At 42.8% G+C, this 15,460-nt stretch overlaps 1 protein-coding gene across 5 annotated transcripts in view; it reads left to right on the top strand.

Moving 5' to 3' along the window:
• The window catches only part of LOC104480483 (SET-binding protein), a 287,448-nt gene extending 272,491 nt beyond the window's left edge, over positions 1-14,957 (top strand). For 3 of the 5 annotated variants that reach the window (XM_086769714.1, XM_086769712.1, XM_086769713.1), the window contains 2 exons: positions 7,585-7,752; positions 14,229-14,957. In XM_086769714.1, the coding sequence (XP_086625840.1) occupies positions 7,585-7,752; positions 14,229-14,776 (716 nt within the window). In that variant the 3' untranslated portion in view covers positions 14,777-14,957. The remainder of the gene's footprint in view (positions 1-7,584; positions 7,753-14,228) is intronic. The other 2 variants (XM_086769716.1, XM_086769715.1) reach the window with 1 other exon arrangement.
• The last annotated feature ends 503 nt before the right edge of the window (positions 14,958-15,460 follow it).

Raw genomic sequence — 15,460 nt, 5'->3', positions numbered from 1 at the left:
AAGCTGTGTGGTGCCATCGACATGCTGGAAGGGAGGGATGCCATCCAGAGGGACCTTGACAGGCTGTAGAGGTGGGCCCGTGCCAACCTCATGAAGTTCAACCAGGCCAAGTGCAAGGTCCTGCACCTGGGTCGTGGCAATCCCAGGCACAAATATAGGCTGGGCGGGGAATGGATTGAGAGCAGCCCTGAGGAGAAGGACTTGGGAGTGCTGGCGGATGAGAAGCTCAACATGAGCAGGCAATGCGCCCTCGTGGCCCAGAAGGCCAACAGCATCCTGGGCTGCATCAAGAGAAGCGTGGCCAGCAGGTCGAGGGAGGTGATTCTCCCCCTCTACTCTGCCCTGGTGAGACCCCACCTGGAGTACTGTGTCCAGTTCTGGAGCCCCCAACATAAGAAGGACATGGACCAGTTGGAGAGGGTCCAGAAGAGGGCCACAAAGATGATGAGAGGGCTGGAGCACCTCTCCTATGAGGACAGGCTGAGAGAGTTGGGGTTGTTCAGCCTGGAGAAGAGGAGGCTCCGGGGAGACCTGATAGCGGTCTTCCAGTACCTCAAGGGGGCCTACAAGAAAGATGGGGAAAGGCTGTTTAGTAGAGCCTGTTGCGACAGGACTAGGGGTAATGGTTTCAAAATAGAGGGAGGTAGATTCAGATTAGATATTAGGAAAATTTTTTTTACACTGAGGGTTGTAGAGCACTGGACCAGGTTGCCCAGAGAGGTGGTGGATGCCCCATCCCTGGAAATGTTCAAGGCCAGGTTGGATGAGGCTCTGAGCAACCTGATCTGGTTGGAAATGTCCCTGCTTCTTGCAGGGAGGTTGGACTAGATGACCTTTGAAGGTCCCTTCCAACCCTAACCATTCTATGATTCTATGAATTCCATAAGTTAGAAAGGTAATAATATTACTTTAAGAAGAATAATTACTTTCCTTAACTACATTTATCACATAGTAATTCTGGAATATGATGCAAATTTTTTTAAAATCAGCCTTAAGAAAAGATTCACCCAGATATGAGATTTCTTCTGGTTCTTTATTCAAAACGGAGGAGTTACCAAAATGCAAATACTGTGTCTAACTTCATGTTTAGCTGTGCATTCCTGTACAGCCACATTGCATAGCTACATTGTGCAAAGACATTGGGAGAAAAAAAATGTCTGTAAGAGTTTTCCAATAACAATGGTCAGATGCATAAACAATTTAAGTACAGCTGTGGATTTCCAGAAATCTGTGGGGAGTATGAAATCCAATGTAATGAACTCTCTAAAGAAAAATCTTCCTTAGCAGAAGCTTCACTAAGATCAATTTTTATCAGTTCATTTTTCTCCATTTTCTGATGACAACTTAACATTTATTATCCCTTTTGAACTGGCACTTAGAGTTCCAGGCTGGGTGCACATTGTGCTAGATTCTGTACACAAATTAAAGATGGAAAGGTGGATGTTGTCCAAGAACCTTTCCATATAAGTACAAGATGAGAGAAAACAGATGAATGTAATAAGCAGAGTGAGCGTGATTTAACAGTAAAGCAAGGATAGTTAATTAATCTGTTTGTACAGAGCCTAGCACAATGGAGCTAGACCACATTACTTGCAACGTGAGTACTTAATAACAACAACAATAATGACTAGACCTTTAAAATTAATGTATTACTTATCAGTCAGAGCTCATAAGTTGCTTAGCCAATGAATGAAGAATGCCAGTTTTTTATCCAAAGTATCAGGGGACCCATAAATCTTTAAGAAAAAGGCCAGTTTCACATCAGTGTTGTGTTCCCTCATATACGGCTTTCTGCCAGTCTGCCCTGAACTACAACAGTGCTTCTCCTGATTCACCCTTTTACTTCTGATTATTATGATTATTTATTCATAATCATGCTATAATTGTTTTAGGTTCTTGATAATCTCCCTCATGTCTGCCCTTGCTTTTGAAGCTGTCCTTTCCTGTTGCCCTTTCTCATTAAACAAACAGTGATTGATTGCCTCCCTGCTTTGCCACCCATTGCTCACTTGCATGTGCACGCAGTGTTGTCTGTGCTATCAGTAGAACTCAGAAAAGTTAAGGTATGGGTCATTCATGGGATGAAGTGGGCTCTAATTTGGAGGAAATGCACAAAGATCGAGAGATAGGCGATGAATAAGGTCTCAATCAGGCCACCCGTGTACATCATCGTTCTCTCTCTGGAGCAGCGGTAAAGGATAAAATACGCTGGAATCATGGATGTGCGTGTGAATTTTAAACTCTGAGCCTCCTGTAATGGTGTTGCAGACAATTTATTTTCACCTGATTCAAAGATTAGTTGAACTGGCGGGTTCTCTTACTTAAGGCTTTCTGAACAGAGCACACCATGTGAGAAGAAAAAGACCAACAAAAGGTGACGATGCCACACCAGCAGGTCGATCCATTCAAGGGACAGACCTCCCACTCTGCAGCATGAATCACAGCCATGTGAGCAAATCGCTGCACCTCCATGGTTTCCAACGGTGCCTCCGAGTCTCTGTTTGCATTTTGGTATCTGTGAAAGAAACCTGATGGTTCTTCCTTATTGGCTGCTCCACATCCATAAATTACTCCTGTTCCTCAATTTAGATGAGAATTTCACTGAGGTAAGTGATATAGACTGAAGAAATCAAGTGCCTAAAGCAAAAGACAGATGGCTGAACCCATGATTCACCAGCGATGAGCTGCAATTAGGTCATGTAGGCTTTGAAGTGATTCATTACATTTGTATCTCTTCTGTAAGGGGAAGGATTTTCATCAATGATTTATATGACCTTGCTAAACCCAGATAGGTGATAACTGAGCAGCAACTACTTCTTCAGAATAAACAGAATAAAAATATTGAAAATATTGACTCACCCCAAAGGCAGTAAGCAGCACTCTGGTCTTTGACCTTTAAGCATCCTAGGGTAGTCAATAACCTGGCTGTTAGATGCTGTGCCTGCCACTGATTTTGATTTGGGAGCAGTTTAACCTTGAGCCAAGATCCAAGTAACCACGGCAACAGGAAGTCAGCCTCTCCATCCAAGGAGCATGAATCCATAAATCAAGGTCCCTAATGCAAACACTGTGTGCAGGTAGAGATTTGAGAGAATAAGTGGTTTGTGAGGGATTGCCTTTGAAAAACTGAATGACTGTACCTTGATATGTTGAAGCACAGCTTCAGAGACTTTTTTTTTTTATCAATAGAGGTCAACAGGTTACAGCTGCATGTTTTCATATGGCTCTTTATATAGGCCCTTCAGTTTAATTAGAACCAGATGTTGAATTTATGAGGTTGTTAGCATTATTATGTACCATGTGCACATGCATATATGTGTGTGTATATTGATACATGCACCCACATATGCACATTTCTTACGCACTAACTACATTCATGAATAAATAATGTTCAGGCTCCAACTCAAGCACTATGGAGTAGTGAAACCTCAGTTTTGCATATGCACAGTTGCAAAGTGCTGTCATCCTATAGGTATAATTACCTGGTTAAATATCGCAGTTATTCTATGGGACACTGCTTTATTCAATGTATAGCACTCACCTAATGGATAGCTATTTGGCAGTTGGATTTTCCTCTTGCTATTCAGTGTGTGACATCTTGTCTCATTTATTCCACATTTCTATGCCTTAGTATGAATAGATGAATGTTTCATGAGTGTTGATAATTTTATTTTCACAGCACTGCTCTTGAGATAAGGGATATATTATTGTTCTCATTTGTAATAGAGAAGCTGAGCAGAGAGAGATTGAAGTTGAATGGATACAATTTGAGATGTTTAGTACTTGATTTGAGGCTCTGAAAGGATGTGTGGTCTAATAGGCAGAAACTTCTCTGTGTATCGCCACCAAGCCACGATCTGTGATTTTGTCTCACTCCTGACTATTTCTGCACTCAGAGCCATTCTCCTCTGCTAAGTCCCAGGCTGATATCAGGTCACAGGTCCATCAGGACTCCTATCGCTGACTGGCCCACTCTGTAGCCCCATCCTTCAGACTCCTTTCACCAGTGCAGTTCTTCTGTGCCTGAGTCTTCTGGAGATCTTTTCCACAGTTTCTGAGACAACCTATAGATGTCCTGATATTTCACATTTCATGTGCAAATGACAAACGTAGAGATTGTTCATAGCAGATCCAAGTTGCAAATACAAGGAAATGTTGATTGGTATCTGTCGAGGCTGAGTGCAGCCAACAGACATAGAAGTTTATGCAGCAGTTTCTGGCTCTCCTTCAAGGTCTTATTGATCTTCTTGGAAAGATATCAGGATATTTGTGGAACCTCTTTCAGGAACTACCAGGTGCTATCCAGGTGCACTCAGGGATAGCAGTGGGGGCTCACTGCTGTAGGGGACAAATGCCCCCATCTGCTGACCTGACCTGCTGTTCAGGGAGGTTTGCTGCTGGCCTGGGGCTTGGATCAGGGAAGTCATGGAGACATACCAAACCAAATCCAAGTGGCAAATCAAACCAAGCAAAGATGGCAGTGGATTTGCATGAATGACCAAGGAGCTCCTGAGTAATGTCAGACATAAAAAGGAAGCCAAGAAGAGGTGGAAGTAGGAACAGGTGACCCAGAGAACTATACAGACAATGTCCAAGCATGTAGGGATGGGCTTAGGAAACCAAAACTTATCTGCAGTTGAATCTAGCAAGGGCATAAGGGTAACAAGCAGTGCTTCTACAGATACATGAACATCAAAAAGAAGGCTAGGAAAAATGTGGGCCCATTGCTGAATGAAGCGGGAACCCTGGTGGCGAAAGATCAACAAAAGACCAAGGTACTCATTCTTGTCTTTACCTTGATCTTTACTAGTAAGACTGGCATTCAGGAATCCCAGGCCCCTGAGATTGTTGAGGAAAGGAAATTTACTCTTGGTGGAGGAGGATTTGGTTAGGGAACAGTTAAACAAACTGAACATACATAACTCCATGGGACTTGACAGGGTGCAGTCAAAAGTGTTGAGGGAGCTGTCTGATGTCATTATCAGGCCACTCTTGATTATTTTTGAAAGGTCATGGTGATTAGGAGAAGATCTTGAGGACTAGAAGAGGGCAAATATCAGTTCAATAAGGGCAAGAAGAAAGACCCAGGGAGCAGTAGGCTGGCCAGTCTCATCTTAATCCCTGGGAAGGTGAGGCAGCAAATAATCCTGGAAAGCTTTTCCAAATATATGAAGGACAAGAAGGTGATTGGGAGTAGTCAGCATGGATTTATGAAGGGAAAATCATGCCTGATCAACCTAATGTTGCTTATCTCTGTTTCAGCAAGACTTTTAACACTGTCTTCTATAACCTCCTTATAGACAAACTGATGAAATACAGACTAGATAAATGTACGCTGAGATGGATTCAAAACTGATTGAACTGCCAGGCTCAGTGGCACAAAGTCCAGCTAGAGGCCAGTCACTAGTGGTGCACCCACGGTGTCGATACTAGGGCCAGAACTATTTAACATGTTAATTAATGACCTGCGTGATGGGATAGAGCACACCTTCAGCTAACTCAGAGAAGATACAAAACTGGTAGGAGTGGTTGATATACCAGAAGGTCATGCTGTCATCCAGAAGGACCTTGACAGGCTGGAAAAATGGGCTGACAGGAACCTCATGCAGTTCAACAAGGACAAATGCAAAGTCCTGGAGAGGACTTCCACCTGGGGAGGAATAAGCTCAGCTGGAAAGCAGCTTGGCAGAAAAGGCCCTGGGGATCCTGGTGGACACGAAGTTGACCATGATCCAGCAATATGCCCTTGCAGCAAAGAAGGTCAACAGCTTTCTGGGCTGCATTAGGGGAAGCACTACCATCGGATCAAGGGAGGTGATCTTTTCCATTTATTCAGCACTGGTAAGGCCACACCTGGAGTACTGTGTCCACTTCTGGGCTCCTCAGTACAATAGAGACATGAAGATATGGGAGAGAGCCCAATGAAAGGCCACAAAGTTTGTTGAGGGTATGGAGCATCTCTCCTATGAAGAAATGCTGAGACAACTGGGACCGTTCAGCCTGAAGAAGAGAATGCTTAGGGGGATCTTATCCATATGCACAAATGTCTGATGGGGAAGAGTAAAGAAGATGGAGCTAGACTCCTCTCAGTGTTGCCTAGTGACAGGACAAGAGGCAATGGGCACAAAATGAAACACAGAAGGTTATGTCTGAACATCACAAACCACATATTTACTGTGAGGATGACTGCACACTCGAACGGGTCACCCAAAGAGGTTGTAGAGTCTCTCTCCTTGGAGATATTCAAATCCTGACTAGGTATAGTCCAGGGCAACCTGCTCTAGCTGACCCTGCTTGAGCAGAGTGGGATGGACTAAGTGATCTCAAGAGAAGCCTTCCAATCTCAGCTGCTCTGTGGTTTTTGAACCTTCATGCAATTTATTGCCAAAATCTGATGCATTTTATCTGAGGCCCATGTGCAGGTTGAGATTTGAAAAGAGAAGGAATTTATGAAGGATTACTTTTGAAAAATGAATGACTATCCTGGATATGTTGAAGCCTAGCATCACGGAGACCGGGAGAGGTTTTCATAAGCTGGCAAAGACACAACACAAAGTCCTGACCCTAGCAGACTTTTGCTCCGGCCTAATGAGAGCAGGGCTACTGGAATTTTACAAAATGACGACTCCTAGGAGTTTTCTAAAATGGGAAAAAAATGTCCCAGTCTCATAAAAAGTGACTGAGGCATTTTAGCTGCCTTTCTACTTGGCAAATTCACATACTTATAGATATATATATACAATATGTATACACACATGAACTCATAGAAATATTACATATAAATGGGTGGATACACATTCAGGTCTATTAGGTAAATATCTAATATGTAAAATTTCAATTCCAGCAGTTTAAATTTGGCACATTTACAAGCAAACAAAATGGGTTCAAATCATAAGAGAGTTTGAGAAACATTGTTAAGGGAGGAATCTACCAGCCCTGAGTGCACAAGTTTTATTTTTCTGGAATATTTGTCCTCTTTGGTATATTTCTTCCACTCATTTCTTCTGCATTGTAATCCCTAGGTAGAAAAATGTATGACAAATTGCTCTTTTTTTTTTTAATTCCCACCTCTTTATTGAGTTGTAAGGTAAATTTTCATTAGGAAGGGATTCCTAAAAAATAAATGTAATATACTTTAGACAGGGAATTACATACTGAGGCTGTTCCTGATGCATACTCCTTATTCAGATGAAACACCCACTGAGTCAAGTCATTATAGTTGAGAAGTGTGTGAGTGTGGAGATTACACTACCCAGAAAATGACAAATAGACAATGTCAGCATATCTGTCTTTGTACATATATCAGAGTGTATTTTTACTTGGAGAATAAAAAGTAGTAATGTGGAATTATTATGTTGGTTTACCATTGTTTATAGAGATCAGTGATGGTACATCCTGAAGTGAAATTATCAAAACCAAAAAATAACAGTCATGATCCTTGCTAGTATCAAGACCACATTACAGGTAGAGGAAAATATGGAACTATATCAGGGTAGCAATGACAGCAACTGATTACTCTTTTCCAGATATTACCCAGACAGATTGCTTTATCAATATTCATCCAAATTTTGTTTCCTTCCCCAGGAATTGCAGGTCCCCACTTAAAAGCAGACCAGACTTCACTTCATAGTAAAATGGAAAGTTCTGCCTGTAACATGATGACCAGAAGGAAACCAGCAGCTGTTGACAGTGTTACAATGCCGACTCCAGTATTGCCTCTCCTACCTTCATCATCAGCAACATCTGAAGCAGGTAATGTTGTTTCCTTCCATCCCCTCTATTTCTTCCCCATCTTCTTCCTTCAGGTGCTGCACTGAACAATATGTGCTTCTACCGCTCTTCCTGATTGGAGAAGTAGCTGCAAATGTGCATATCTCATGTGATAATCAGACTGTAATTTTTCTAACACTTTTTTATCATGATCATATCTTGGCATATCAAATCTACGTTATTCACATACCACCACTGGTGCAATAATGAGAACAGAGGTAGCACCAGCCTGTATGGTCTAGCAGGGGACTCTGAAGCAAGACTCTTGGGTTCCTTTCTCAGCCCCATTGTTCACTTATTTGAATGTTCCCATCCCTGTAGCACAAACATGACGAATACACAGTGAATAGCTAAAGAGCAGCTGAGATTTCTTTCTGCATACTTCAGTGATTTTAGCATAATATTCTGTCTTGGGGCAATGAACAGTGATTTAAAATATATCAGAATATATAAGTCAGAATATCATGTTTTTCAATCAACTTATATTTTGCGCTTCTATTTTGAAACAGATCAGAAAGGTGATAGTTTTATACAGTTAGAAATTGAGCCAAGTCATTCAGGCATCATCACGCCTTTTCTTGGGCATGGATAGAGAAGCTAATCATTCATTGTGTGTTAATTTCCAGTGAATGGGGAACCCACAGTACATTACCTACATGCAGCCATTAGGTGTTTCATAGTCTTGTCAAACTTTTGATTCCACATTCACAAAAAATGTATTTGTATCACTGAGTTATGGAATGATTGTGTATTTAATTATGCAATTGAAAGTGCTGTTTCACTGCACTCATTTTGATTTTTCTCTCATTTCCTGAATAAATAGTGAAAACAAGGGATTTGTGCTGTAAAGTAGCCTCTATAAAGCTAAATTTTTATATTAAAAAAACAGGATTCTCTGTTTAGTCTTTGCTACTTTCCTATATATAAACTAAGGACAGATTTTTACTGCAGCAGAGAATGAAAGCACACAAATATTTTATGATCAGTTTCAAGATGAAAGTCTATGCTTGACTGCATAGTTCATTGTTTCCATTTTCAGAAGTCTAATTAAATTGTTGGTTTATCTGTAGCCCAGATGTTGAAATAATTTAGTGAAAATGGAAAGAAACTGTGTTAATGGGAAAACAGGACAGTGTTACGGGTTTTCTGTAATTAATAGGGAGCTCTTTGAAAATTCCTCCATTCATACCAAGACGACAAACTGAGCCCAGCTGTTGAGCAAAGTCTTCTCTGTGCAATGTTCTTGCAAGTGGCCTCAGACAACTCCAAAGGGATGGAGAATGATAGGCAGTAAGAAGGATCTTTAATGCTGCAGATACAACAAACCATCCAGAATAAAGTTACGGGAGTGATGGAGAACTTCCAAGGGGTCTGACCTACCTGGGCTCACCTCCTCATTCAAGACCACTGTACTGGAGTGAGTCCTCCAGCCTGCTTTAAGCTGCCCTTGGAAATGTGTATTTTTGGTAGAGATTACCTCAGAAGCTATTTTCAGTGTCATATCAATCCTCTGTGACTTCCCGGCATGGCCTGCAGCTATTTCAATTTGTCTCTGTCTGTGAGATGGAGCCTCACTGCATCTGTGTATCCTCGTAAGGGGAGAAACACTGGGCCTCCATGTGCCTCATTTTAAATGTGTAACACTAGTTTTTAAGACTAACGCTGGTTCATGCTTGTTTGGGGCAGCTAGATGAGGTTGTCTGGAAAGTGGGCAAAGGATGGAGGAAAAGTACAAAAGCTTGTGCTGCATCAAGTATTTCTAGTTTCTCTTCACTGTGGGCTGGATTGTGACAAATAGCTTCAGGTCTTCTTTTGCATCTCCTCTTCAACTCCTTTTAGAGGAATTCCACTGGGTAGAATAAGACAAAAGTCTTCATCCCAAAGCAAGATTTCCATGTGCAAACAGCAAAGTATATGCAGGAAGAGAACAACAAAGCCTAAAAACAATGCAGATCAACTTGGGTCCGGGGTTGGGTAGGGTCTGTCTGGATAAAATGGAAAAGATTAGTACTTCGCTTTGGTTTTCAGCAGAGCAGTATATCACATGGCAATATAGTGAAATATTTTATATCAAAGATTGCTCACCAAGAGCTTCCAGATGAGTTGATAACACCTAATGGCTCTCAGTTCAATAGTAGTTTATTTTGGCAGATCTCCGATATTTTGTCATATGCACACCTCATCAAATCTTCCCCCTGCAGACACATCAGACTCTTTTCTGCATAGTCTCCATACTCCAAATGTAGAATCAGATATCCCTGACTCTCAATAATCAAAATAATATTTGGTTTCCTAATATCTCCTTTAAAAAGCTTGACTTGAAAGCATATTACTTATTCAGTACATGCATTCTGACTGTTGGCAGGCTATGTAACACAACTCAAATGCTTTCTAGAGTTTGCAAGTTCAAAGGCTTGCTAGGAAGAAAAGCAAAAGCATTATTAGTAGCTTCTAACAAGCTTCCTGAGAAAGTCATAAACAGCCCAAAGCATTTACAAAAGAAAAATTAGTGCAGTAAGCCAACACAGAACAGCATGTTTTTTTCTAAATGAGAAAACGAGTTTCCGCCCAAAAGGAAATGGACTGTCAGCTTGCAAAGTTTTAGGAGGGAAAAAAAGTATCTAAACAATGTGAAGAAGGACACAGAGAGTGGCGTTCAGCTTATAGATTTACGTGTAAGTGTAGATATCTACCCATAACTGTCTGCATATCGGTTAATTTTTGAGAACTATGCAGTTTGGCAGAAAGCAGATGCCTCCACTCAGGCACTGTATACTCACCACCAGGCTTCACTCAGGACACTCAGCCTGGATGACCTGGACCTCCTGGGTGCCTAAGACACCCATTGGATTTGGCAGGATGGACAGAAGACCTGCACCTTCCTTATCCAGTATCAGAGTGTCAGAATGTCCGTGGTCATCTTAAATTGCATTGAGTTCCCATTTTAGAAACACAGGTCATCCTCTATTGACTATACAGACCAAATCTCCATTGACTGCAATGGGGTGGTAATACTGAGCTGCAGAAACAAAGAACTACAGATAAATCTCAGTAAAGATATAAAATCTTTGCAAATACTTGACTAATGCTTTATGGCAAATTTGTTTCCTGTCCTTTAGCTTACTTTCTTTCCAATGAAAGTTGAGAGCAATGCCAAATCTCCTGATTTCACCATGAACTTTGCAATTTTTCCTGTATTTTTGCTAAAATTCCCATCTTCAAGATTTCCATCATCAACTCAAAAATTTCATCTTTACTTTCAGGAAAAAAAATTGCATCTTGAATATGGGAATTTAAAAAAAAAAGTCTTGAAAATGTGCCCTCACAATAGCAATAAAAGGCAAAATGTAGACAGTGAATATGAAGAGTATGTAAAATGTTTGATTTCTTAAATCTTCTGACCTGAAGCTACTCTCAGGATCTGAGAGGATCTCAAAGGAGTCGCATGCTTAGGGCTGGAAATATTGAGACTGTATATGTCAATTGCCAGTGAGGCTAGATGAGTGTAATCATTTTGTGTGACAGAATCTAACCTTTTTTTGATCAGATGACTGAGAACTAGCTCACTGCCACTTGCCCGTAGGGCTCTTGCATGCACACTTTTTAGGGGTGACCTACTTGAGAGGAATTTTGTGCAATTAATTATCTTCTCTTGAGCAACTTGAATATTTCATTTCCTTTCTCTTTTTCTTTGGTACCAAAATGACTGCATTCCTCTTTTCTTTTGTCCTCTGTGAATCACAAACTGCAAGTGGGTTTTATTTTTCTTCTTGGTATGGGGAGCGGGTTACATATGGAAAATGTATTTGTTTTGTAATTAATGAAAACCAGATTTTGGGAAGTTGGCCATCCAGGTCTTTATTTATAAGAGAGCATATGTCTGTGTTGTGTTTATGACTCACTCCTACTTCTTGCATTGTAACTTGGGTTTGTTTATGCAAGCTCTTTGCTGAATCCAAGCAACATGGTGGTATAAGAGCCAATAATTTATGTTCTCCAAGAGGGGAGGACAGTGAGTGAGGTTTGTATGCTGAATCTGTCATAGCCCATAGCAAGCAAGAGGATATTCTACCACTTGACAGCTCCTGGTTATCTACAGAAAATGCTACAATAGCAACTTTATTTGAACTACTACTAGAAGATTAGCCTGTTAGCCGTGAAGGAGTGATAACCTCCAAATGAACCTTTCTTGAAATTGTAGCTGCTCTGGAAACTTCAAGGATTTCAAACCCAAATGACTGCTTGACACTCAGGTGTAACTTAACTTTGCAAGTAGATGTGGGCTGAGATTAATTTAGTGGGATGTTTTATTCTTTACTGAAAAGAAATTCTGAACTCCATCACTTATTTTCCAGCAGCACAGAACAGATATGTTAGGAATGAAAAGGAGCACCATTTATTGCAATAGCAGAATTAATACATTCTGTTTCTCTCACAAAGGGTTAGTTACTTATAATCCGTGTGCAAATCCTGAACTCATGTCATAGTTCAGCCCCGATTGGGACCAGACTACGCAGTCTCTCTCTCACTCCCCCCACCCTCTGAGAGAACAGGGGGAGATGATATAAGAAAAAACGGCTCGAGGTTTGAGATAAGGACGGGGAGAGATCCTTAAAGTTACCGTCACGGGCAAAACAGACTCCACTTGGGGAAAAATACTCATTTATTTCTAAAACTAGCAGGAGAATGAGACAGGGAACAAGATAACCTCCATCCACCCCTCCCTCTTCCCAAGCTTAACATTATCTCTACCACCTTCCCCCCCCCCCGAGCGGCACAGGGGGGAAGAGGGAATGGGGGTTGCGGTCAGTTCATCACACGTTGTTTTACGCTGCTGCTTCATTGTCGGAGGAAGAACTCCTTGCATTCCTCCCCTGCTCCATTGTGGGGTCCCTCCCACAGGCCACAGTCCTTCATGAAACTGCTCTGGTGTGGGTCATCTCTTCCATGGGGTGCAGTCCCTCCAGAACGGCTGTCCCAGTGGGCCCTCCATGGGCCACAGCCTCCTTCAGGCCTCCACCTGCTCCAGTGTGGGGTCCTCCATGGGCTGCAGGGGGACAACCTGCTCCACCATGGTTGTCACCACAGGCTGCAGGGGAATCTTGGCCAGGAGCCGCATTACTCCTCCCCCTCTTTCTGAACTGACCTTGGCGTCTGCAGCCATTCCTCACAACAGGCTGGCAGACGCCTCTCAGGATCCTTTTTACATCTTATTCACTTCTCATCTCCTCTCCACTTCTTGCAGCCGGGCCGGGCTGAGTTGGGCCCAGTCGCTGCCTGGCAAGAGGCCAGAGGGTGAGGCCTGCAAGGCCCACAAGGCTTGCGCCTCCCCCTCTCTGCCCCTGCTCAGCTGCTTCACATCTTCTTCCCTTTTTTTTTTTTTCCTGTTTTCCCCTTCTTAAATACGTTATCGCAGAGGCGTTATCACGGAACATTCTGCTACCAATTGGCTCGGCCTTGGCCGGCAGCGGATCCACCCTAGGCCCGGCTGAGTCCACTGAACAAAGGGGAGCGACTTCTAGTAGCTTCCTACAGAAGCTACCACCTTAGGCCCCCCCCCACTAAACAAAACCAGAACATTCTGAACAGATGCCATGTTCAGTAAAGGACAATGAGACAATTTAAGAAAAACAAGCAAGGTCTTGTGTCCTAGGCAAAGGACCAGGAGCCAAGAAATGCTGAGTACTCTTTCCAGCTCTGACAATGACTCACAATGTGACCTTGGCAAGAGACTTAACTACTTTGGACTTCATGCAGATCTAAACTAAGTGATCTGAACCAGCAGTAAGCTTACTTTGGGGGCCATTAAAGTCAATTGCATGACTGAGGAGTTTCAGCTAGTATCTGTGGAGATTATAGTAAAGAAACCCAAGCAGGGTTAATGAATTTGCCTCAGGTGAAGTGACCCACACAGCTTGTCTGTGCCCACTAGTTTCAGCAACAAACACTTCTCATGCTATCTGGCATCCATGGCAGGAATTAAAGGCCAGGGTGAAGACATCAGTATGTTTGGGGTATAGAAAGTTTAATAGTTACGGTGGGCCAATATGATAGCTATCCTAAGCAGCCCTTCTTTCCCTCCCACTAGAGATTTAGAAATGAGAATGAAGCAAATCCATGGTAAAACATTGCTATAGAAAATCTTTGTTGCTTTAGAGGACAGGAAAGCTGTAGAGAAATCTGAGGACTGCTTAACAGTCAAAGTTGTGTTTTAATCTAGGGCAGTAAAAAAGGAGGTAACAGCAATTCTTCTGGGACTGTAGCAAATAATCTTTTAACTTTCTTTTAGTTGCTTTTCTATGCAGAGTCCTTTCTCACAGCCATTGCTTTTTCAGTAGTCACATTCAGCTTACTGAGCTTTAAAGGATCCAGATTTTGTGATGCTGAGATCAGGCGAAGGAGGGTTTCCATTCGCTGTTGTTTGACCCATCCCTGTTTCTGTCCTTGTCTCCCAGAAGCCAGCCCACTGCTGAAAAAAAGGTTCAAGCGCCGTGAAATTGAAGCAATCCAATGCGAGGTGCGCAAGATGTGCAACTACACCAAAATCCTGTCCACAAAGAAGAACCTGGATCATGTGAACAAGATCCTGAAAGCCAAGCGGCTGCAGAGACAATCAAAGACAGGCAATAACTTCGTCAAGAAGCGGAGAGGGCGTCCTCGGAAGCAACCCCTCTCCTTCGATGAAGACTCCAGAGACCAAATGCCCGTTCTGGAAAAATGCATTGACCTTCCCAGCAAAAGAGGTCAAAGACCGACACTCAACCCTTTGCTATTGGAGCAAGCAACCACTCAAGATACAATCATGGCCACCATCGAGGCTGTCATACACATGGCTCGAGAGACGCCACCTCCTCTCCCTCCTCCTCCCCCTCTGCCCCCCCTCCCTCCACCCCAGACACCCCGGGCTGGGAAAAGGAAAAGCAAGTCCCCACAGGAGGAAGACGAGGATGTGAAAGTGAAGCGGCACCGAAAAGGCAGAGGGAGTGAAAGCGAAGGGCTTCCCTAAGGCCGGAGCACCCTGTCGGATGTCGGGTGCTGGCAGCAGGGCGTGCCGGGACTGAAGGACTGGAGGCACATGGTCTGCTTCACTCCTGCAGCATCATCAGACTCACTCGTCCCTTTGACAGCCAGAACCCATCATGGAGAGCTGTGCCAGCTGGGGTTCTCATCTTCCTCTTCATTGTTTTGTCCCCAGCCCCCCCCCAGGAAAGAGGGGGAAAGGGTGTGGGAAAGGTGAGGGGGTAAGGGGGGCCGAGGGGAGTGTGTCAAAGTTGGGGAGAGTATCTACTTAGCAGAGTTTCCAAAACTAATCAGCATCTCAGCATTGCTGTTCTCATACCGTACCCGGAGGCGGGAGGTCTTCCTTGCAGAGAGCTGAACGTTGTCACCAGAGCTCCATGATCAACTCTGATTCTGTTTGGCAGGCCAGGTGAAACTAAGAGTAACCATACCATAGTAGAAATCACTGTAAAAAAAGAAAAAAAAAAGAAACAAACAAAAAAATCCCAACAAAAAATAGTGTAATTTTCTCAACTGTGATCTTGTTTATAATCTGTTTTAATTTTTTTTTTACAGTTTTATATACCTACCAGGCTTTGGGGTAGCATAACCCAAAATGCCTGACTCCTGCTAGAACTATATATTTCTTTCTCATTTACTTGCCTAGTTACAACTAGCTGCAATATAGGCA

The sequence above is a fragment of the Chlamydotis macqueenii genome, chromosome W, assembly GCF_036417535.1.
Source record: "Chlamydotis macqueenii isolate bChlMac1 chromosome W, bChlMac1.mat, whole genome shotgun sequence".
NCBI lineage: Eukaryota > Metazoa > Chordata > Aves > Otidiformes > Otididae > Chlamydotis > Chlamydotis macqueenii.
Note: the sequence above shows the minus strand (reverse complement) of the source record. Positions and strands in the feature narration are given on the sequence as shown.